The sequence below is a fragment of the Ovis aries genome, chromosome 8 (assembly GCF_016772045.2).
Source record: "Ovis aries strain OAR_USU_Benz2616 breed Rambouillet chromosome 8, ARS-UI_Ramb_v3.0, whole genome shotgun sequence".
Classification (NCBI taxonomy): domain Eukaryota; kingdom Metazoa; phylum Chordata; class Mammalia; order Artiodactyla; family Bovidae; genus Ovis; species Ovis aries.
Genome location: NC_056061.1, coordinates 10,272,707 through 10,297,169, shown reverse-complemented (window position 1 = coordinate 10,297,169; position 24,463 = coordinate 10,272,707). Strand labels below are relative to the sequence as shown.

The 24,463-nt window shown below is 36.4% G+C and overlaps 1 protein-coding gene and 1 long non-coding RNA gene across 12 annotated transcripts in view; one reads left to right on the top strand and one right to left on the bottom strand.

Annotated features, from left to right (window-relative positions):
• The window catches only part of LOC132660227 (uncharacterized), a 36,883-nt gene extending 15,065 nt beyond the window's left edge, over window positions 1-21,818 (top strand). The window contains exon 2 of the long non-coding RNA XR_009601590.1: window positions 9,404-21,818. This is a non-coding gene — a long non-coding RNA (uncharacterized LOC132660227). The remainder of the gene's footprint in view (window positions 1-9,403) is intronic.
• DOP1A (DOP1 leucine zipper like protein A) overlaps window positions 1-24,463 on the bottom strand; it is a 115,038-nt gene that overhangs the window by 48,638 nt on the left and 41,937 nt on the right. For 6 of the 11 annotated variants that reach the window (XM_027972311.3, XM_015097311.4, XM_042253174.2 and 3 more), the window contains 10 exons: window positions 23,184-23,354; window positions 19,729-19,918; window positions 14,588-14,686; window positions 9,431-9,530; window positions 8,570-8,679; window positions 7,533-7,641; window positions 6,050-6,170; window positions 3,506-3,625; window positions 416-530; window positions 18-47 (listed from right to left, as the gene is read on the bottom strand). In XM_027972311.3, the coding sequence (XP_027828112.2) occupies window positions 18-47; window positions 416-530; window positions 3,506-3,625; window positions 6,050-6,170; window positions 7,533-7,641; window positions 8,570-8,679; window positions 9,431-9,530; window positions 14,588-14,686; window positions 19,729-19,918; window positions 23,184-23,354 (1,165 nt within the window). The remainder of the gene's footprint in view (window positions 1-17; window positions 48-415; window positions 531-3,505; window positions 3,626-6,049; window positions 6,171-7,532; window positions 7,642-8,569; window positions 8,680-9,430; window positions 9,531-14,587; window positions 14,687-19,728; window positions 19,919-23,183; window positions 23,355-24,463) is intronic. The other 5 variants (XM_027972312.3, XM_042253175.2, XM_060419382.1 and 2 more) reach the window with 1 other exon arrangement.

Genomic DNA, 24,463 nt, shown 5'->3' with positions numbered 1-24,463 from the left:
CAGGCTGAATGTCATACCTGACATAGCACCCTCATACTTCTAGTAGGCTTCAAAAGGAGAAAGCAAAGAATTGAGGAGAGAAAAGGGGAAAAGATTTCCAACAGTATTCATTTAATAGCATCATTAATGAATACAAAGGCAGCAATAGACTACTATATACTAAACATATAAGATTTCAATAACATGCAATCACAAAATAAATTCCATTTCTTATATAAGAATTATATATATATTATAGATTATGTAGGTCAGAAGACAAAACCATTGAAAAATTTTATTTAAAAAGCTAGGCCAAAAGGAAAATTAATTTAATTTAAAAATGATACTTATTTGAAGATGAGGTCTATCTTCAACATGAAATATTTGAGCTGTGCTATTACATTTCCCCAATATTTTTTTACCAAGGTGATCTTACCAAAGAAACTATATCCAACAAAAAATCCACCAGTAAGCAGAAACTGGTCAGCTGTAATTCAGATGACTCACTACTATCTCCAGGCCCAGTCTGAAGTCTGGCATGCAGTGTCCTCCTAAAAGGACAAAATTCACTTTATCAAGTATACTATCAAGTGATCTGAATACATGTGACAGCACTGTTGCCTTTTTAATGTGAGTCACATCAACACTGGGATGCACATAATTCAGTTCTTGTGGTGAAGTATGTTCCCTTTCCCCTAGGACACTACCTCATGGAACATTCCCAAAGCAAGATTCCTAGGCTGAACCTCTCCCTGGAACCCCCATCCTGAACTTCCAAGTATTCTGGATGGTTCTATTTGGGACTCATTTCCCATTTCCCCCACTATACATTTCCTCTCTTAGTTAAAATGCATTACTTGCTGCTTGATTTCCAGTGTTTGTTCATACCAACTTGCCCTTCTGGACTGTCATCCTCCCCTAATCTCATCCTTTCACATCCAGAACACAGCCATTCTTCAAGGTTTGAGATCAGAAGTTACCTCTTCCAGGAAGACTCTTCTGATCCAAGCAGTAGAGAGCATTCCTCCAACAAACATGCATATTAAATTGTATTAATGCTAAATGATCATACACTGCCCTACACCCTGAAGACACGAAGAAGATGATCCAGTCCCCAGCCAGCAAGAAATATAAGCGTAGAGACAAATAATGTCAGTGTATGAGAAGCAGATTCTGATGCACATTTGAATCTTTATTTGAACCTCTTTACTGAACCTTTCCAGATGGGTGAGGGAGAAGAGTATTTTACAAGACAGCACGAGTGAAGGCTCAGCAGTAGTCAGGGAACAGTCCAGGTTAATTAAGGTGCAGTTAATGTTCTTCAGGGCGTACTCTAGGTCAAATAAAGAAGGGTGTGTGTATGCATGCATGCAAGCACCAGTGTGTGTGTGTGTGTGTGTGTGTGTGTGTGTGTGTGTGTGTGCGCATGTGAATATGAATGCAGAAAGTTCAGTTGAATTCAGTCGCTCAGTCATGTCTGACTCTTTGTGACCCCATGAACCACAGCACGCCAGGCCTCCCTGTCTATCACCAACTCCCAGAGTCTACCCAAACTCATGTCCATCGAGTTGGTGATGCCATCCAACCGTCTCATCCTCTGTCGTCCCCTTCTCCTCCTGCCCTCAATCTTTCCAGCATCAGGGTCTTTTCAAATGAGTTAGCCCTTTGCATCAGGTGGCCAAAGTATTGGAGTTTCAGCTTCAACATCAGTTCTCCCAATGAATAAATAGGACTGGTTGGGTCTCCTTGCTATCCCAGGGACTCTCAAGAGTCTTCTCCAACACCACAATTCAAAAGCATCAGTTCTTCTACGCTCAGCTTTCTTTACAGTCCAAGTCTCATATCCATACATGACCACTGGAAAAACCATAGCCTTGACTAGACGGACCTTTGTTGACAAAGTAATGTCTCTGCTTTTGAATATGCTATGTAGGTTGGTCATAACTTTCCTTCCAAGGAGTAAGCATCTTTTAATTTCGTGGCTGCAGTCATCATCTGCAGTGATTTTGGAGACCCCCAAAATAAAGTCTCTCACTGTTTCCATTGTTTCACCATCTATTTGCCATGAAGTGATGGGACCAGATGCCATGATCTTAGTTTTCTCAATGCTGAGTTTTAAGCCAACTTTTTCATTCTCCTCTTTCACTTTCATCAAGAGGCTCTTTAGTTCTTCACTTTCTGCAATAAGGGTGGTATCCTCTGCATATCTGAGGTTATTGATATTTCTCCCGCCAATCCTGATTCCAGCTTGTGTTTCATCCAGTCCAGCATTTCACATGATGTACTCTGCATATAAGTTAAATAAGCAGGGTGACAATATACAGTCTTGACGTACTCTTTTCCTGATTTGGAACCAGTCTGTTGTTCCTTGTCCAGTTCTAACTGTTGCTTCTTGATCTGCATACAGATTTCTCAGGAGGCAGGTTAGGTGGTCTGGTATTCCCAACTCTTTAAGAATTTTCCAGTTTGTTGTGATCCACACAGTCAAAGGCTTTGGCAGTCAATAAAGCAGTAGTAGATGTTTTTCTGGAACTCTCTTGCTTTTTTGATGATCCAACGGATGTTGGCAATTTGATCTCTGGTTCCTCTGCCTTTTCTAACTCCAGCTTGAACATGTGGAAGTTCACGGTTCACATACTGTTGAAGCCTGGCTTGGCGAGTTTTGATGATCACTTTGCTAGCATGTGAGATGAGTGCAAGTGTGTGGTAGTTTGAGAATTCTTTGGCATTGCCTTTCTACATTCCTACCACATCATAATCTCTCTCTTAAGGTACCTGTAAGCCTTTAATACTACGAATAAGCATGTGCACGTCTTACTGGCTCTTGCTATGAGCTCTTTGAAGACAAGGACTCTCTCTATGTCTAGAGGTAGCAGTTCAATGAGTAAGCATGCAACTTTCTAAATCATTAAATGGATTAATGCTTTATAGTTTTAAAAGACTTCTAAATCTAAGATCATAAACGCGTACTTGTTGATTAAAAGCCCTTGAGTCCTGAAGTTTAATTAATCTGGTTCTGAGAGGATTCGGTAAAAATTTCTTGATAAAAATTCTACTCAGAGTCACTAGTATTACTGGGTTTTCAGAGCATTTTTTAAGCTGTAAGTCCTAAGGGGTGGATAATAATATAGGCTGCTTCTATGTTTTTAAAAACACAAAAGCGACCAAGGAATTTTTTGTTACTCAAAATGAGAAGCATTTTGGGAGAATGTGCTGACCAGCCATAAATTTGCTATTTCCTCTACAACAATGAAAACCTAGATTACTATAGATTGGAAAGGGAAAATCTTTTTCATCTATGCTACTGACTCAATAACTCATCTCTAAGCTCCTTTTCAAAGCTAAGATTATATGATCAATGATTCTATATTCTAGAATGACACAGTAGGACAGATTATGGCCATTAAATAAATAATAATTCTTAGCAGCAGTACTAGACTGTATAAAAGACTATTCTTTTCATTAAACTCAAGAACTCAAAAAACAAAGACTATTAGATTAAAATGAATAAAACAATTTAACATACCTACAACATTCTTCAAACCAACGTGCAACATAATCCCACATATAATAAGGCTCAAAGGAATTAAAGAGAAGGTTGGCAGTTTTAATCAGTTCTGCAGTTTTCTTATTTTCCCTTAATTTACTAAAAAAACAAAAAAAAAACACAAAAACTGATTAATGTTAACATTTACATTTTCAAATTTAAATGTGACCGCAAAGTTATTAGGGAGTACATGTTCCTAGAAAACTTGAAAATGACAATGCTGCAACAAGTAATTTTTATCTTCTGCCACTTTATCACTTTATGCACAGTTATTTTTCCAAATTTGAGTTGTCATAACTTAAATGTATGATTAAGCTCAGAAATCAGCTTTGCATAAAAGAAAAAGCTGTGCTTCCAGCAGAACAGGAAGTTCTTTCTGAATTATTCTGAGAGCCTGATTGTGAATTTGGCATTAAATTCCTTTGTTTTCCTTAGACCATGTAAACTGAACTGTGATTTGATTTTGACAGCCTTGATTCTGAAAGAATTTTGTCTGCCTTCCTGCACTATTCAGGATTTGTTTGAGAAAGGTTAAGTTTATTTTGAGAGTTTCAGTAACAAAAAGAACTAATACTGTTAACAGTCATTCTTACTAAAATTCCACCAGGAAACTTCAAGTGGGAACCCTGTAGCCTATTAAACACTCACCTATCTACCATTTCCTTTCAACCTTAACAATAAAACAATTGTTTTTATATAGAGAGAGGTACTGTCAATTAAAACAAGCATGTTATAGCACAAAGCTAATTAAATACTCTATGTGCTCAGGAGTGCAGTTGTGTCTGACTCTTTTCTACTCCACAGACTGTAGCCCACCAGGCTCCTCTGTCTATGGAATCTTCCAGGCAAGAATACTGGAGTAGGTTACCATTTCCTACTCCAGGGGATCTTCCCAACCCAGAGATCGAATCCATGTCCCCTATTGTTGCCTATACTGGCAGGTGAGCCACCTGGGAAGCCCTAAATATTTTAGAGGACAAAATAAACTATCAGGCAGTGTACAAAATGAAACAGAGTACGAGGTGGGCTTCCCTGGTGGCTCAGACAGTAAAGCAGACGTCTGCCTGCAATGTAGGAGACCTGGGTTCAATCCCTGGGTCAGGAAGATCCCCTGGAGAAAGGAATAGCTACTCACGCTAGTCTTCTTGTTTGGAGAATTCCATAGACAGAGGAGCCTGGTGGGCTACAGTCCATGGGGTCACAAAGAATCGGGATACAACTGAGTGACTGATATACACACACACACAGAGTACCAGGTTAGTCAATAATTACTTCTCAAACAAAAATTGGAGAGGATTTTACTTACTAGAAAGCAAAAACTGTCTTAAACGGCTTTAATATATAAAAGTATGTTTTAGGAAAGCCCAGGTCATCTACAAAGTCTCACCAAGGTGACACTACTAAAATGCAAAGTGGGAATTTTCTGGCAGTTCAGTGGTTAGGACTCTGCACTTTGAGTGCTGAGGACCTGGGTCCCATTCCTGGTCAGGGAACTGAGATCCCAAAAGCCACACAGTGTGGCCAAATAAATCGAATCACATGCAAAGTATGTAAAAGAAATTGCTCTCTTGAATCCTTTGTCATAATGATAGGTGATACTGGGGAAAAAAAGTATGCTCCTTAAAGTAGAAAAGAAATGAAAAAATGAGAGTGTCAATATGTATCTACCGTTGACTTAGCGAATAGGATATGTTAACATTATCTGACTTGTCCCAGCCATTACACACACACACACACACACACACCACCCCACCCCCACCCCCCACCCCCCCCCCAGGTGGCGCTACTGGTAAAGAACCTGCTGGCCAAAGCAGGAGACTTATGTAAGAGACGAGGGTTCAAGCCCTGGGTCAGCAAGATCCCCTGGAGGAGGGCATGGCAACCCACTCCAGTATCGTTGCCTGGAGAATCCCGTGGACAGAGGAGCCTGGTGGGCTAGAGTCCATAGAGTTGCAAAGAGTCAGACACAACTCAAGTGACTTAACCCCCCCGCACACACAGATAGACAATCTGAAAGAGGAAATAATTAATCAGTTGAAATAAGTCAGTAAAGAACACCTATTGCCCTTTGATTCATCTGAAATGACTGTCCAAGTCTTTCTCTGATCTATTCTTTGGTTTCCTGAGTATGCCAAGGCACCAAGAGGCACTCCTCCATGCAAACTACTAGTCCTGGTTACCAAACAAGGTACAGCTTTCGTTATTAACTGATATGTGGCAGCTAATCTCTTGTGAGTTTGATAGGTGTGAATGAATTCTCTGGAACCTATATCTTCACATTAACGGCTAAAATTTAGTTTTCTAAACTGGTGAGCTTGAGAGCCAACCCTGGAAGGTGGTGGCTACACAGCAGTCATATCTGTTTGAAAGGTCAGTGCAGTTAATTATGAAAGTTCATATTTCTAAAATATAGTAAGACCTTAAATTTACTCGTTCATAACACAAATTTCATACAGCAATGTCTCATTTTAAGTATTAGTAAATGAGGACCTTTGCGTCATGCTTAATTTTTTGGTAATCTACCTGCTTAACTGAGCATGATCTTTGCTGAAGGGTGGTTCCATTTGAAGATCCAATTCTGCTTTGCACTGAGAATATAACGTTCTAAACACTTCAATTAGGACATCTTCTAGGATTACAGGTCCTAAATTAATACACATATTAAAGATAATAATTAACATTATAAATCATGATTATCTATAAACTGACACAATTAAAGTATGCTTTAAAACAAGTATTTTGAAAAAATAATGTTTTTTCCAGAAGTGAAACTAAACTTCACATCCTGAGAAGCTAACACAAAATAGTAAATAACTGAACAAATGTTTATTTAGAAATTATAGAATCAGGAAAATTGGTCTTGCCAGTTAAAAGCTCTTTCGGCTTGGACAATTTAAACTCCCTTGAATTTTAATTTCTTCATGTAGAATGAGGATAATAAGAATAAACTTATAGGACGATCAGTATTAAGGGTTAGGAAAAATTTTGTAAGATAGGTAGCATACTTTCCAGAATATAATGGGTATTCAATTAATATAACTTATATTACTATTGTTATTAAAACAATACAAAAATTCACATGGCTAACCTTTAGTACTGTAAGAGACATCAATCTTAAAAAATTTTCTGAACTTCATCTATTATTACATAATAGTTAAGATAAACTCTCAAAGCCATTGGTACAACTCAAGTTATCTTTATACTTAAATTTTTTCATTTTTACTTTAAGAGTTGGTAGGAAAACTTATGCATATTTTTTAAAATACCTATATATAATTTAATAAAATTACATCTTATTATTATTTCATTTTATTTTGCCTAGGCTTTTCTTAATTTCTGTACCAGCTTCCATAACTGTCTTTCCAATAGATCAAATACATAAGAAATACACAATGAAGAAAGGGAAAACACAAAAAAACAGGATGTGGGGAAGAAAGTTGAGGGATATGACTAAAATATTTTTGCTTAAGTCCTTGAATTCTGGGAACTATAAGACGATCATGACAGATCATCAATGTTTTGATTTCAGTAACTTAGCCAGGATTGAGGAGCTTAGACAGCATCTTTAAAGTGACCCTGCTATCTGCGTAGTATAGGGTAGACAGACATATGATAACCCATCAGTTGAATGTATATCTGTATCTTAATGTTCTAGAGCAGTGGTCCCCCATCTTTTTGGCACCAGGGACTAGTTTTGTGGAAGACAATTTTTCCACAGATGGTTGGGGGGGGAGGATGGTTTGGGGATGACTCGAGTGCATTAAGTTTACTGTGTACTTTATTTCTATTATGATTACATCAGCTCCACCTCAGACCATCAGCCATTAGATTCTGGAGGCTGGGGACCTCTCTTCCAGAGTGAATTTTAGCAAGGAATCATTGAGAACCTATTATAGGTCATCTCAAAATATGAAAATGTTTCTAAGTGTTACTTAGTCTTATTTTTATTATGCAGCAATACAAAACAACCACATGTGATCTTATGCCTTAGGATAGCATATATTACCTAGCTCAGGTTTGTCCAGTAAACTGATTAAAATACGAAAGGGTTTTAAATCCTGCATTAAAGTGCTCTCTTCTCCAAATAAATTCACTTGTAAGATTCCCACCATTGCCTTCAAAAAAGAAAAAGTATATTAGTCATTTAAGTAAACAGATTTAAAGGCTTTTTTCTTAAACAACAAAAAAATTTTTTTTACATACAACCATATATAAACAGAGATTTACATCTCCTATTGTTTTTCTGAAGCTCTTTTGCCAAAGCTGGCTTTTTTCCTTGGCTGGGGGGAAAATAATTATATTCATTTGTCTTGAAAGAAAGTGCTTTACATTGTCTCTAGAAAAAAGGTGGAAAAATTAAAGAAAATTTAGAAAAAATAAATTTATGAATTTGATTTCCTAAAAGATAAAATCATTTCTCTTGACAGTCAACATGCCCTAAATTCTGCCTGTTATCATGGTAATATCGCTATTACACCATTATTTTCCCTTCAATAACTCAAAACTGTATTCTTATAACCTCACTCATTTCAAAATATTTCAGATACCATGTATTTCCTCAGTTTATTTGGAGATATCTTGAATAAACATAATTGAAGTAAAAAACAATGTGAAATAAACCTATGGATCATTGTAACATTTCCATCATAATAGTAGTTGTTCCACATGGAGATTCCTGTTTCGACCCAAATTTCCCTGGAATTTCAGAGTAAGTAACATAGGCGCTCACTTATTTTTGGAAGAGTTCCAACTTTTACCGGGGCAGACAGGTGAGAGGCTGCAATTATGTTATAATGAAGTCAGGAAAACCAAGTAAATGAAAAAAAGATCTCAGGACTCACACAGGAGTGAGTCGAGCTTACCATAACTTATTCATTTTACTGCAGTCATTGGCTTGCTACCGTCATTCTTAGGAGGTCTGTGAGTCTCATCTCCACCCCTTCAACTGTACATTAATTCACTGAAGGCGGGACTTTGACATACAGATTACTTATTGAGTAACTACAGTGGTCACAGAATAACAAGAAAAGAAAGCTCCATTACCTGAACCAACAAGTCTTTTGAAAAGGCAGTAAAATAGTAAGTGGCATGTTCTTCAGGATTACTGTGTCTTGTGCTTCTGGGTCCTATGATAGCACCGTTGTTATCAAAACCTCCATGGAAACAAAGTGTAAAATAAGTTCAAACTGAATTCTTAAAACTGCTGTTCACTAAATACCAAAACAGCAAATATATCAGAAACAGCACTAAACACTTACCAATTAGTAGCCCAATCAATGTCAGCAAGAGAGATCATTTTAGATAGTTTAATAAAGGGAAACCAATTCAATACATAAGTGAGTATCATAGTATACTTTCAGAATTATCTTGTTTTTTTCGAACAATGAAATAACTGAAGATTCAGAAAATTCAAAATAAGTTGTATTGTGTCTTCTCACTCTGGGCAGTAGAGTCGTAAAGACAGGCCAAACATTCACAAAAAGTACGGAAAAACAAAGTGTCCACAGTAACTTACTGCCTGAGTGGGACAAGGTACCTTGTGGGACAATAGTGCAAGTCCTGATTCAAGTTTTGGATATTATGTCACAATTCTGATTATGAATTTATTCTTCTTTGTCTACATACTTAATAGTATAACAGCTTCAATTTATACGGAGGAAAAAAAATCTTGGCAAAGGGAACATGATCCATAGATTGAAATAGCTTTTTCAACTAAGAAGCTTTTGAGATTTCTTCATATCATACACTGATACTGTTTTTTTGTTTGTTTGTTTGTTTACTGTTGTCTATTTAAGTAAATTTTACTCTCTTCATTCAGGACATACGTAAACTTGATAATACTTATGTATGGAAAATTTCCCTTCATCCTTTTCCCAGATAAGACCACGCACATCAAACACCTACCAAGAAGCCAGGCATAAAGTCTTCGGTTCAGGGACATATCCCTCCTCAGGACTACGTGCAGCGCCGCTGACAAGATCCGGATCATATCTGGTCGAGTGGCCTGCAACAGTTGGGAATGTGGTTGTACTTAATCACATATAAAAACATATCACATTTTTTTCCTCTTAAAAAAAAATAAAACTTCACAATATGTTCAGAACTTTAGGGCTTATGAGGTACTTTCATACATTATCTCATGTGATCTTCCAAACAGAGGAATTATTACTTATATTTTACAGATTAGGAAACAATAAGAAAAGGTGGGTAACAGTTATTTAGTTGCATAGCTAAAACTATAACTGAATTATTTTAACCTCCATTTTAAAGTTCTTTATCCTATCCAACAGTAGCAAAATCAGACAAAAAACCGAGGAAATGGAGGAGGAAGGGATAGACACAAGAGAAGACTGTCTTCAGTGGTATCAACACTGACTACACACTCTTTAGAAGTTCACTGTTTTAATCAATTCTAAGTTTTGCATTTCTTGTTCTTTTTAAAATTTTTGACCTGTAGTATTTCAAACATAGAAAAATACAGAAAACAATATAATGAGCTCTTTTTGAACCCATCACCCAGCTTTAACAAATCAATTTTTTTCATCTTACTCCAGGTCTTTTAAAGAGAAATAGTTCATTTTTTTTTCCTCTTTCCTAATAGCCTTAATTGGATGTTATAAAATATGATTTACTAAAGGAGATCTGGTTTTAGCTAAAAGGGTTAAAGTTAAAAGAGAAAAAGAAAGCAGCTAACTAAATTGCTGTCAATTTTAAGAATATCACCAGGTAGTCGCTTTAGAATTTTGGAATGCGAGCATTACAAGGTAAGGGAGAAATCTACTAGTCTCACAACCACTTTAGAATTAAGGACCAGAGCCCCTCACAGGGCCAAAGCACTTAAATGCCTGGTTAGTGTCCCAGCTGCTTGAGGATGCACCTCTCCTTAATCAGACTTGGCAACTTTTTACTACACCATGCTTTTTGACAGACATTAGTAGAAAGGGATTGACCCAGCTTACTTATTTTAAAGGAATCTTAGAGAAATAACTGACGTGTTAAAGAACACAGATCAAGAGCTGCCAGAATACTGTTACTCATCTGAACACAGATATCTTCTATTAATCTAAGCACTTCTCAAATGGTGGTCCCCAGACTCCTGGAGATCTCTAAGACCCTTTCGGGAGGCTCACAAGGTAAAGAAAATATTTATAACACAATACCAAGTCGGTATCTGCCTTTTGTGCGTGTTAACATTTGCTCTGTTCATGCAATAGTGGGTAAAGCTGCTCACATCTTAGCACCAACAGAAACAGGGCCAGCAGTGGCAGCCACTGTACTTTCAGTCCTTGTATTTTTTACTGTCACGTATTTTCAGTAAAAATTTAAAAAGAAGTCAGTTTCACTTAAGAATGCTGCTGATTAAACAGCAAACATTTATTGCATTAAATATTTGACTCAAGTACATGTTGTGTTCCGCAATATTCTGTGCAATGGCAGGAGTATACATAAAGCACTCCTGGAAACTGAAGCATGATGGATGTCTCAGGGAAAAACACTTCTGGGACTGTGTGAACTGTGAGGGGAACTACCAGCTTTTGTGGTTCCACTTTCACCTGAAGGAATGACTGACACGATCTATGATTATTCAGGCTTGGACACTTGGCAGAGGCTTTCTCAAAAACAAAGTGAGCCTATCACTTCAAGGAAAACAATATTCATTGTTACAAATAATAAAATCTTAGCTTCCAAGAGAAAATTAGATTTTGGAAAATCTGTATTTGGATTGAAATTATACTGAAGTGAACTGATTTGAAAGCTTCCAATAACTAACAAATTTACTGATGAGATCAGTGGTCACGCTAGTAAATGTGATCATTTATTGCTGTGTGAGCATTTGGTGGTTTAGTCACTAAGTCATGTTCAACTCTTATGGACTGTAGTCCACCAGGCTCCTCTGTCAATAGGATTTTCCAAGCATGAATACTGGAATGGGTTGCCATTTCCTTTTCCAGGGGATCTTCCCAATCCAGGGATCAAACCTGGGTCTCCTGCACTGCAGGCAGATTTTTTTACCAACTGAGCTACCAGGGAAGCCCAAGTGTGAGCACTTGGGAGACACAAAAAGTTGAATAAGACAACACTTTCCAAACAGCCAACTGTGATGTTACAAATGCATATATGGTACAAGATCTATTCAAAGTGTAAGACCAGTGGATTTTAATCAAACAGACTATGAAAAGTTCACTGATACGGTTTTTTACTTCATATTACAACTAATTTTTTTAAAAAAACTATAGCTTGTCAAGTTTTGGAAAGCACCAAAGAAGAATATACTTAAAGTACTCTCCTTTTCCAACTAGTATCTGTATGAGCTCTAACTTAATTCAGATACTTTAATTAAAAAAAAAACAAAACACACAACAGAGTGAATGTCAAAGTAGATACCAGCATTCTGCTTTCTGTTAGACCAGACACTAAAGAGATTTACAAAAACATAAGCAGTGCTAACGTAATAATTTTTTAATGTGTTAGAAGATACTTTAATACTATTTGTTATAATGTGATAATCTTGTTATTATTTTTAAGTGAGTTTAAATTTCAATATTTAATATTTAAATATTTTATATTAATCAGTTTAAATTTCTAATATGATAAACATATATAGATCTAACCTATATAAGCAAAAGAATTTTTAGGATTCTCAATATTTTTAAAGAGTGTAATGGGGCCATGAAACCAAAGAACTGCTAATCTATTTAATCTCAGATATATACATTATAGATATTGTCACAAGATCCTGAATGTCTTCCAATCTTATTTTGAGAGGAAAAACATCCTTGAGAAACAAAGAAGTCACTAGTTGATTACTACTGACATCACCACATATTTCTAACATGGAAAAAAAAATTCTGCTACAATCTCAATTAAAGGTGTAACTTCTAGACATTAGGGTCATGCTAAGTCACTTCACTGTGTCTGACTCTTCGCAACCTATGGACCTTAGCCCACCATGGCTTCTCTGTTCATGGAATTCTCCAGACAAGAACGCTGGAGTGGGTAGCCTGCCCTCCTCCAGGGGATCTTCCTGACCCAGGGATTGAATCCGCCTCTCTCACATCTCCTGCACCAGCAAGCAGGTTCTTTACTGCTAGAGCCACAGGGGAACTTTTCATAAAAAAAAGAGCAAAAACAGTCTAACAAACTTGACAAGTGCTAACACCCCTAACAGCACTCTTTTTGGGGTAAGGTAATGAAGGCTCTCTTCAACTACAAATACAACTGATACTGGTTATGAGTTTATTATAGGCAAGACATGGAAAGGAGGGAAGTGGGGAAGAAAGATTACTTTGTCATGATCCTTTGGTCCTTTTTCTTGGGTAACCTAATAACATGGTATGGTAATGGGGGAGAGAGAATTGGGTCTGAGTAGAGTATGTACTTTTTAAGAAACATATTCAACATAGCTATTGTTTTCATAATACCAATTATACAGAAGGAAGCCAGAAGAAAATCTTCTTGGCTGGCAGGGATACAGAAGTGGTAGAGTAAGCAAGTTCTGAAGGAAGCTCATGTTGGAAAAAGGTTGAGAAATATTAGTCCACTGAGATTACACGTTCTTCTCAAGTGAACTCTACCATGACTTAATTCTTCAGGTCTTGCTCAACCCTCTATCAGTATACGGAAGGACTAAGATGGCTAAATGTTTGAAAGGGAAGAAAGCAATGGGAATGCTTAAGAGTAAAGGTTAGTGACCTTTTTCAACAAAGGGCCAGATAATAAACATTTTACGCTTTTGAGCCACATGTTTCTTTGTCATATTCTTCCTTGTTTTCTTTTATGAGCATTTTAAAAAGTAGAAAATCATTTTTACCTTGTGAGCGGCTTGCCCATCTCTACAGTGTAAGTTTAGATGATACTGATATGTCCCAGCAGGTGTTTCAGTGAAAAGTCAGAGGCAGAACAAAGGCCCCTGGTTTAAGGATGGTAAGTCTTAAAATAGAAACTAGGGGTAGTTTATGTCTTACCCCTGTAACATACTGTTCCTACTACTAGGAGCGGTATAGGCAATAAAGTGTAAAACTCTTCAATTATTAACAACTCAATTTCAAACTGAATAAAGTAATAAGGAAAAATTTGAGCATGGCCAACCAGAAAATGCACTAGTTATCCATTAACCACAGCTCTTACAAAACCCCAAATAATGAATGGCCTTTTCTGCTAATGATGTTTGCGAAATAAACTTACTTTTCCAAGGTATAACTTCTTCTTTTCTTATTACATTTGTTAGGCACGTAGCACCACCATTCTGAATACTTACACATTGGTGTTCAAACTCATTCATCCGAGTTTACAACTCAAAATAATTTAGATGACTTCCTTAAAAATCAGGATACTGATTCAATTAAGTTCTAGCTTCATTTATGATTTAAGTGAGTTGTTCTCATCTATCATGAAAGTACAGGTGACCCATGAACAACAAGGAGGTTAAGGGGAACTGACAGCTAATTGAAAAAATTCAAGGATAATTTTAGTTGGACCACCATATATGCAGCTTCACATTCCTGGATTCAAACCACCACGGATCCCGTAGTACTACAGTACTTACTACTGGACAGAATTTGTGAATAAGTGGACTCGTGAAGTTCAAACACTTGTTCAAGGTTCACCTGTACTAGAGAATGTCAGAGCAACTAGATATTTAGCTTTCAAATTATAGCCAACTCTGCTAATGGTCTGACACACATCCCCACAATCACCAAACCAAGGAAAAATTACATTAAGACAAAAAATAACAGCTGGGCAGAAGGTCTCAAGAGTGAGCTGTGGCTCACTCACAGCTAGCAATGAATATAGTACCTCTTGCTTTTGATAGGTTAGAACTTTTTTTTTAAGGTATGAAATAATCTATTTCACTTTCCATATTTTTACCCAAATCAATAAATCTTGTTTCCCCCCAAATTTCAGAAAGTCCATTCCTTAAAAAGGAACTATGTTTTCTATGTACTTGCTGGTTGATAAAACAAGAGAATCCAACTTAAATATAATTTGAAAAATAACAACAGATCAGGAATCTGACTTTCCAAAGAATGCCTTATATTGGAACTGGCATTGATGCTTTACCTGACTCATGTGGAATGGAAAGCAGAAGAGTATGAGGTCCAGCGTGCTTCTCTGGACGAGCACACTTGAATCCTGCACCGAAGTACTTACTGCTTCTACCTAAAATAAGAGAGCCTTAGTATTTATCGTGTATTACCCTGGGAAATAGTTACCATGAAAACGTGACAATGTTTCAATTTTCCCTAAAAAATAAAAATACGTTTTCAAATTTTTTTAAACCACTAATTATACATACTGACATTGCTTTGCATAGGTAAACATATTATAATAGTTCAAAATTAAGAATAACTGAAGAGTACACAGCCAAAAGTTCTCTCCCATCTCTATTTTCAATTACCCAGTTTTCTTTGTGCAAGCAATCAAGACTACCAGTGAATATTTTCTGCATATTATAAGTAAATAAAAAACATGCATGTATATATCACAAAGTCTGCCTTTTTCATTTAACAGCACATTCTGAAGTGCTTTCCTTAACACCACAAAGAGTTTCAGTTTTTATAGCTAGAGAAATATTTCCTTTCATAGATTAATCCTAATTTAACTAGGCTCCTAATGATGGACATTTATACTGTTTATATCATTTACTATTGTAAATTATGTTGCAACAGACATATAATGTACAAGCATACCTGTAGGACAAATCTTTCAAAGCAGAATTGCCATATCTTGGAATATACGCTGTTACAATTTAAATAAAGTAATGTTTTCTCTTGAGGTTTTGCATATTTATATTCTCACCAGCAGTGTATGACAATTTGCTCTCTTGTGTTTACCTGCACATTTTTTGTTTTTGCGGATCTAATACTTGAAAAAGGGTATCTTGATACAGTTTAAACTCTTGCTTCTCTTATTATAAATAATGTTGAGAATTTTTTTAATATCTTTGAATTATTTTTATTTCCTTAGGTTAAGATTCTGTTCAAATCCATTGTTCTACTTGATTGTTAACATTTACTTATTAATTTATGTAGCTTTTTGAATAATAAGGAGGTTAGTCCTCTGTGAAGTACTGCAAATTATTTTCCAGTTATGACACTTGTTTTTGAAAGAAAACTTAAACCATGGTTTCTTTAACACTTCCGTTAAGTTATTAAAAGGAAATGTAATAATACATTGGAAGACAGTTTGGTAGTGTCTTATAAAAAATCATATTAGAAGAAAATAAAGAAGTAAATCTGATCTTGGACACAATTTCTTAGATATATCTACCTGCAACAAATGACAAAAAAAGAAAATGGGTAAATTGGATATGATCAAAATTAAAATTTCTGTGCTTTAAAGCACACTATCAAGAAAGTGAGAAGACAATTCACAGAATGGGAGAAAACATTTTGACATCACATGTATGATAAGAATTTAATATCCAAAATGTGCAAACTAAGCAAATCTATAGAAACAGAAAATAGATCAGTGGCTGCTAGAGACAGGAGTGAAGAGAAAATGTCATGTGATCAATGCGTATAGATGGGGTTTCTTTCTGGGATGATGCAAATGTTCTCAAATTAGATAATGGTGATAATTAGATTAATGGGTATAGATGGGGTTTCTTTCTGGGGTGATGAAAATGTTCTCAAATTAGATAATGGTGATAGGTGGTATTTACAACTTTGTAAATACACTGAAAACCATTGAATTATACAACGCAAAAGGATAAATTTCAGAGCATGTGAATTATACCTCAATGTTATTTTAAAAAGGTAAACATTTTTACCATATGAACCAAGAATTCCATTCCTAAGTATTTTCTCAAGAAAAGCGTCTGTTTAAAGATGTGGTACATCTATACATAAAGAAACACTACTCAGCCAGAAAGAAAGAATGGAATGATGACACCTGTGGCAACACGCACTGACCCAGGGATTACCACACTAAGCGGAGCAAGTCGAAGACCAGTATCATATGACACCACTTATGCAGACTCTTTTATTTTTTATTTTTTTGCTGTTTTTTAATTGTGTTTTCAATGGAGAAATACATTGTCTGTTTACAAAATAGCTCTTGAAAAATACAAGGAGTACAGATACTATAAAACAAAGCAAACTCCAGTCATGAGACACTATGTATATCATGCGAAAGCAACAGTCTGATCTCCAGGTCATGAAAACTAGAATTAAAAAGTGACTACACAGAAAAGGTCCAAGTTCTCAGCTTGGCAAAACTTGGGTGCAGTTACATGAAATGTTTAATAAACTGAATTCTTTTTCCCCAATGTGTAAACAAAATGACAAGACTAAATCTGTGCTTGGCAATTTCGATCTAACTCTGAAGCTACACAAAACACACAGACACCTTGTAGACTTCACCTGTTAATCTGATCATCTTCTTAGGTGGTGGGGGAAGGGCAAGGTAACTGTGCAGACCAAAGATGTGGGAAGTAGAAATACTGTATACTAGGGATGGAGGAGCCTGGTGGGCTGCCGTCTATGGGGTCACATGGAGTCGGGCACAACTGAAGCGACTTAGCAGCAGCAGCAGACATTACAAAGTATGGTGAGAAGAAAGCCTCGATCAATGCAAAGCCTAAGGGGGAAAAGACTAGACTCCAACTTTGGAAAATTAGTTTAGAGGGAATGTGGAACAGTTTAAGTACTTGCAGTTTAACATGAAAAATGCACACGTGACAGAACGGAGCACAATAAACGTGACACAAATGAACGTATTTACAAAACAGAAACAGACTCACAGACACAACAATCTTATGGTTACCAAAGTGGGGAGGGATAAATCAGGAGGCTGGATTAACATATACACACTATTATATTTAAAATAGATAACCAACAAGGACCTATTATACAGCACAGGGAACTCAGCATTCTGTAATAACCTAAATGGGGAAAGAATCTGAAAAAGAATAGACGCATGTATATGTATAACTGAATCACTTTGCTGTACATTTGAAATGAACACAACACTGGAAATCAACTATCATGTGCTCAGACACTCAGTTGTGTCTTGACTTTTAAAGTTTAAAAAAATAGTTCTGAGTGGGGGAAAAAAGAAGAACATATGTCTGTACAAATAACTGTATAAAAATGTTTTTATTATTAGTTTTATTCTTCAGTTCAGTTGCTCAGTCGTGTCCGACTCTTTGTGACCCCATGAATCGCAGCATGCCAGGCCTCCCTGTCCATCACCATCTCCCGGAGTTCGCTCAGACTCTCGTCCATCGAGTCAGTGATGCCATCCAGCCATCTCATCCTCCGTCATCCCCTTCTTCTCCTGCCTCCAATTCCTCCCAGCATCAGAGTCTTTTCCAATGAGTCAACTCTTCGCATAAGGTGGCCAAAGTACTGGAGTTTCAGCTTTAGCATCATTCCTTCCAAAGAAATCCCAGGGCTGATCTTCAGAATGGACTGGTTGGATCTCCTTGCAGTCCAAGGGACTCTCAAGAGTCTTATCCAACACCACACTTTAAAAGCATCAATTCTTCGGCGCTCAGCCTTCTTCACAGTCCAACTCTCACATCCATACATGACCACTGGAAAACCATAGCCTTGACTAGACAGACCTTAGTCGGCAAAGTAATGTCTCTGCTTTTCAATATGTTATCTAGGTTGGTCATAACTTTTCTTCCAAGGAGTAAGCGTCTTTTAAGTTCATGGCTGCAATCACCATCTGCAGTGATTTTGGAGCCCCAAAAAATAAAGTCTGACACTGTTTCCACTGTTTCTCCATCTATTTCCCATGGAGTGATGTGACCAGATGCCATGATCTTCATTTTCTGAATGTTGAGCTTTAAGCCAACTTTTTCACTCTTCTCTTTTACTTTCATCAAGAGGTTTTTTTAGTTCCTCTTCACTTTCTGCCATAAGGGTGGTGTCATCTTCATATCTGAGGTTATTGATATTTCTCCCGGCAATCTTGATTCCAGCTTGTGCTTCTTCCAGCCCAACATTTCTCATGATGTACTCTGCATATAAGTTAAATAAGCAGGGTGACAATATACAGCCTTGACGTACTCCTTTTCCTATTTGGAACCAGTCTGTTGTTCCATGTCCAGTTCTAACTGTTGCTTCCTGGCCTGCATACGGTTTTATTCTTAACGGCCCCAAATTGGAAACAATGCAAATGTTTGTTAATCACTGAATGAACAAACTGTTTTATATTCATAAAATACTAAATAGCAGTATAAGAGCTACTGATACATACTGACATATGCCAAACATGGATGACTCCCAAATGTGTTATAGAAAATGAAAGACACCAGACAACCGCTAATACTGCATGATTCTACTTATGTAACATTCTGTGAAAACCACAATCTAGAGGAATAGAAAACAGAGCAGTGTTTGCAAGGGCCTGGGGGTGTAGGGGAATGGGATAGACTACAAATGGACACAGAAGAATTTTGGGGGGTGATGAAAATGCTCTGTATCTTGATTTTATAGTATTGGTTGCTTGTCTATATGTATTTGTCAAATTCATACAACTGTACACATAAGATGTATTAATTTCAATGTATGCTAATTATACTTTAATATAACCAAAATATGTATAAAAATCTGTCAGTTCATAATCACATGGGGAGAAAGGAAAGGATGAGTAATCACAAAGTTTCTTTTGAAACTTTTCAGAAGGATCCTCTAGAGTTTTTGTTTTTCCATTCATTGTTCATTTTAAGAGTACACATTCTATAGGCATAAATGGTTTCCTTCTGTTCTTAACTTTTTAAATTAAAAAGTATAAGCAAGCAATTGATGTGAATTTTTCCAACTATCTTTCACTGTCTGCTTTAGTAATACCTACTTTTGTACAAATCCCATACAGAATCTGGCTATTACTTGGTCTAAAATCTGTCTTTCCTATGAAGAAAGCTATGATCCAAGAGAAGGTTCACTGTAGAATAATAAAATGAATGTGGCTATGGTAAACAATGATCTGGTCAGTTAGCAACATGGTAATAAAGACCATTTATTTGCTTGAATGGTAGATAATGAAGATAACATATAAATGACAATCCCTTTTCTATGAAAAAGAAAAACTTGAAATTTTCCAAATCAATAAGGTGACTATTTTGGTCTTTAAGTTTCCTTGATGAAAAATATAGGCCTCATGAAAACAAGAACATCATTTGTGGCATGATTCTCAGTATCTGGCTATAAAAAAATATTCGTTAAATGAGCAAACATGTGTAGACCTACCATTAGCTCAATATCACTGCCAATTATATAAAGCTGATCTTCCATGGAAAGCTTCCGGTTCAAGTGGGCAAGAACATAGGTGATTCCAGGCAAACGCACAGCAGGACTGGTGAGAAGGCTGCCCCAGAGGGCGCTGTAGAAGGCTGACTGGTCCACGGCAGCAGCAACCTTTTCCAGTAAAGTGTTTGTTCTGCGGTACAAAATAAAGTGCTTTAAAAAGGCAAACATTTAGCTTCACATTGTTAAGCATGAACCATTTTACTCTCCCAGAATGTATGAAAGCATCCTTGCTGTAGTCGTATGTTCAGCCCTGGACACAAGTGGGGTGGATGGGAAGAACCATACAGGTCAGAGTCAGAGGGCTGGGTAAAAGTTCTGGTTCCACCATTGACTAGCTGTGTAATTTAGTGAAATCACTTAGTCTTTCTTGAGTTCAGTTTCCTCATCTGTAAAAAAGATAACAACAAAAACACCTCCACAAGTCCCATCTACCTCAAGGAACTGTTAAACCCACATACACTTTAGTTAATAGTAAGGAACCTCGTAGACTACAGTCCATGGGGTCGCAAAGAGTCCGACAGAACTGAGCGACTTCACTTTCACTTTTTTCATAGAAGAACATATATTCTGTTGACTTTCTACAAAATTTTAAAGGACAATGCCTTTTCTTATAAATCATATTACATAATTTACATCATGTGAAATGCCAGGCAGGATGAAGCACAAGCTGAAATCAAGATTGCTGGGAGAAATATCAATAACTTCAGATATGCAGAGGACACCACCCTATGGCAGAAAGTGAAGAGGAACTAAAGAGCCTCTTGATAAAGGTGAAAGAGGAGAGTGAAAAAGCTAGCTGAAAACTCAACATTCAAAAAACGAAGATCATGGCACCCGGTCCCATCACTTCATGACAAACAGATGGGGAAACAATGGAAACACTGACAGACTTTATTTTCTTGGGCTCCAAAATCACTGCAGATGGTGACTGCAGCCATGAAATTAAAAGACGCTTGCTCCTTGGAAGAAAAGCTATGACCAACCTAGTCAACATATTAAAAGACAGACATTCCTTTGCCGACAAAGGTCCATCTAGTCAAAGCTATGGTTTTTCCAGTAGTTGTGTGGATGTGAGAGTTGGACCATAAAGAAAGCTGAGCGCCAAAGAATTGATACTTTTGAACTGTGGTGCTAGAGATGACTCTTGAGAGTCCCTTGGACTGCAAGGAGATCAAATCAGACAATTCTAAAGGAAATCAGTCCTGAATATTCATTGGAAGGATTGATGCTGAAGCTGAAGCTCCAATACTTTGGCTACCTGATATGGAAAACTGACTCTTTTGAAAAGACCCTGATGCTGGGAAAGGCATGAGGAGAAGGGGAGGACAGAGGATGAGATGGTTGGATGGTATCACTGACTCGACAGACATGACTTTGAATAAGCTCTGGGAGTTGGTGATGGACAGGGAAGCCTGGTGTGCTACAGTCAATAGGGTTGTAGAGTCAGACATGAGTGAGCATCTGAACTGAACTGACTGAATTTAAAACAACTTGAATGAATTATGCTATGACAAAATATAAGATGCATTATTCAAGATAAACAAAGTAATACACAAAAATTTAATACACTGTTGTATAACAGATTCACAATCAAGAGAATGTGATGAAGTTCGACTGTTTACTTGCTATGTGATTTAATACTAACACTGTAACCTCTTCTGGTCTCAACCTACTTATGCATTAAAAGAACACGCTTTCACATCTTTTTGTGTTGAATAACTGGCAAAACATAATGCTATGATCTGAATGTTTTCATCCCTTCAATATTTATACGTTAAAACCTTGATGCCCCAAAGTGACTGTATTAGAAGATGGAGGCTTTGGGCACCTTCATGAATGAGATTAGTGTTCTCATGTAAGAAATTCCAACAGAGCTCCATAGCCCCTTCCAGAAGGTCAGGATACAGGTAAAAGGCACTGGCTGTGAATCAGGCAGAAGGCCCTCACCAGAACACGATCATGCTACCGCTTTGATTCTGACGGCCAGAATTAAGAACAGTGAGAAATAAATTTCTGAATTTATTCCTGAATTCTTGCATTTCTGAATATTTTTGAATTTCTGAAAATAAATTTCCTCTCAGTCTGTGGTATTTTTTTTACAAAAGCCAAAGGGCTTTCAAGCTAAAAGGACTAAGCCACATAACAAGATAAATCATACAGATATCATAGTCATAAAGATCATTATTCAATTTCCATGTTACATTTTTAAAAAACTTTATTATTATTTATTTGATTGCATGAGGGATGTTTTAATTGCAGTATGTGGGATCTAGTTCCTGGACCAGGGATCAAACCCAGGCTTCTTGCATTGGGAGCATAGCATCTTAGCCACTGGAACATCAGGAAAGTCCCCACGTTAAATTTTTAATTTTAACTAGCAGAGTTACAAAATCATATTAATTCTATGTTTCCCTTAAGAGAATAGAACAATTTAAAACAAAACTGATTCATAAACTAAGTAAAATAAGCTCACATCATGTTTCTAAAATTGTCCTGAAATGGAAATTAATTTTTTCTCAAAGTAACTTTATAAGAGTGATCCAATATTTTCAGGGTTAGATTCCTACATCATTATGGCAGCAGATGAACATACAAAAAATAGAGTAACTTGTTTAAATAAATTATATAAATATAAATCATTAAGACTACTCATAAAGTTTGGCATTTTCTATTTCTGACATCTTAGTTCATAATTTCCTTTTTGGTAAGAATATCAGTAACAGAGATATTAAAGATACTTAATGCTATCAAGCATTGTATACCACTTTTAACTTCAAAAGAAATAATAATAAGCTCCAAACAGACCAACTCATTTTCTTTGAAGAGTTAAAATAGCAAGAGTACTGTGTCAATAGCTACTGAAAGAGTACTGTACCTGGTGTTAAGGCTATTTTTAACAATTTAAAACTGGATGGCACATTGCCCAATCATCCATTCTTTTTATTAATCTAAAAGTCCTATCTATTGTATTATTATTTTAAATTATGAGTCACAATTTTTTAAGTGACTTACAAGTGCTGAGGCACTGTACTAAGAAATTTCAATATTACAGTAACACAATGAATGGTATGTTTTTTTAATAGATGAGGAAACTGAATAAAGTTCAGAAATGTTGAAAAAGTTTTCCTAAGCTCACACAGTATCTGCTGAACTAGGATTTGAACCCAGTCCAGCTATCCAAGTCTATATTCTTATTATCCAGCTATATTTTCAGTGTGATATGCAGATTAGATACACTACAAAAATTTTTTTTTTGCTATAAAAATGTTCAGGTCAGGTACTAAAGTGTTTAGAATAATCAGTTTTTGTGATGTTAATATTAATGATTTAAGGATGTTTGCTGACAAATTCATGACTTTGATTACTTAACTGCAGCAATAACAGTAGTATCTTACCTCTCATAGTACTCTGATCCTTCCTCTAAACCAGGAAGAATACCAGTTAGCAATCCTTGTAGACCAGGCTTCAGTGTTTTACCCAAAGGCAGATAATATATCTCATACAAACTCAACAACGTTGGTTTCACTGACATGGCAGCATTTGCAAGGAGAGGAAAGAGTCCAGAACTGTTTCAAAAAATAAAAACAAAAGTGAGAGACAAAATAACTACAAAATATTAATTCATATATACCAACATGTATGTATAAATCTTTTAAAAATGAAATAGTAAGTTATACTGCTTAGCTTAAAATCATATCTATCCTGTATAGTGATGACTTCTTCTATATCCATTAAACAAATCTAGGTCTCTCATCTGAGCTTTGTACTCATAAACCCAAAGGTCACCTAGCTGTTTCATAAGGCCTTCAAATTCCACAATTCGTAAACAAAATTCCCTCTCTTTCCCTTCCCCCAAATCTGATCCTTCCCCTGGAATTTCCATTTCAAAATATGGCAACAGAACCCATCTGTTTGACCAAACACTGTATATCTCAGAGTGATCCTTGATCCTTAAAAAAATAAAAAAACTTTAAACTGGAATCAGTCATCAAGTTTTCTCTACAAGCCATTCTCCTAGATATTTGTTGTAAATATAATAAATTCTCTCCACTTCCACCAGATAGTTCCTTAGAAAAGACCACCAAGATATCTCAAACATATCTTACCAAACATCATATTTTAATCATTGAATTACCCAGTACTGCTTCAGTATTGCTCTGAAGCAGCTGTTCTCAATAAAAACCTTTCCTGCTGGTTATTGTCTAACTGCTTACTGTGGCTTTAACATCTTGCTACTACATACCTCTGTACAGCCCATGCATGCTAACCAATATCACTCCTGCACCCTCTGCTCCAGCTACATTGAACAATTCCTCTCAAGTTCACTTCAGAACTTTCCACTCTCTTCAGCACACAGGCCTTCACACGTGCTGTGCTGAAAGGTACAATCCCTGCTCCCTCACTTTCTCCTCATTGTCTGCATGACTCCTAGACTTTCAGGAATTGGCCTAAGCTGTTTCCCTGAGGTCACTATCTCCTAATTAGACTAGGTTAGGCTCCTTATTAAATGTTCACATAGTACCCAATACTTACTTATTTCTAATAAGTAACTTTGTTTTACTAACAATAAGTAAATCTATTGCTGTGCTAATAATAAGTAATGCTACTCCTTGAAGCAAAAGGAACCATCAACAAAGTGAAAAAAGACAACCTATAGAATGGGAAAAAATATTTG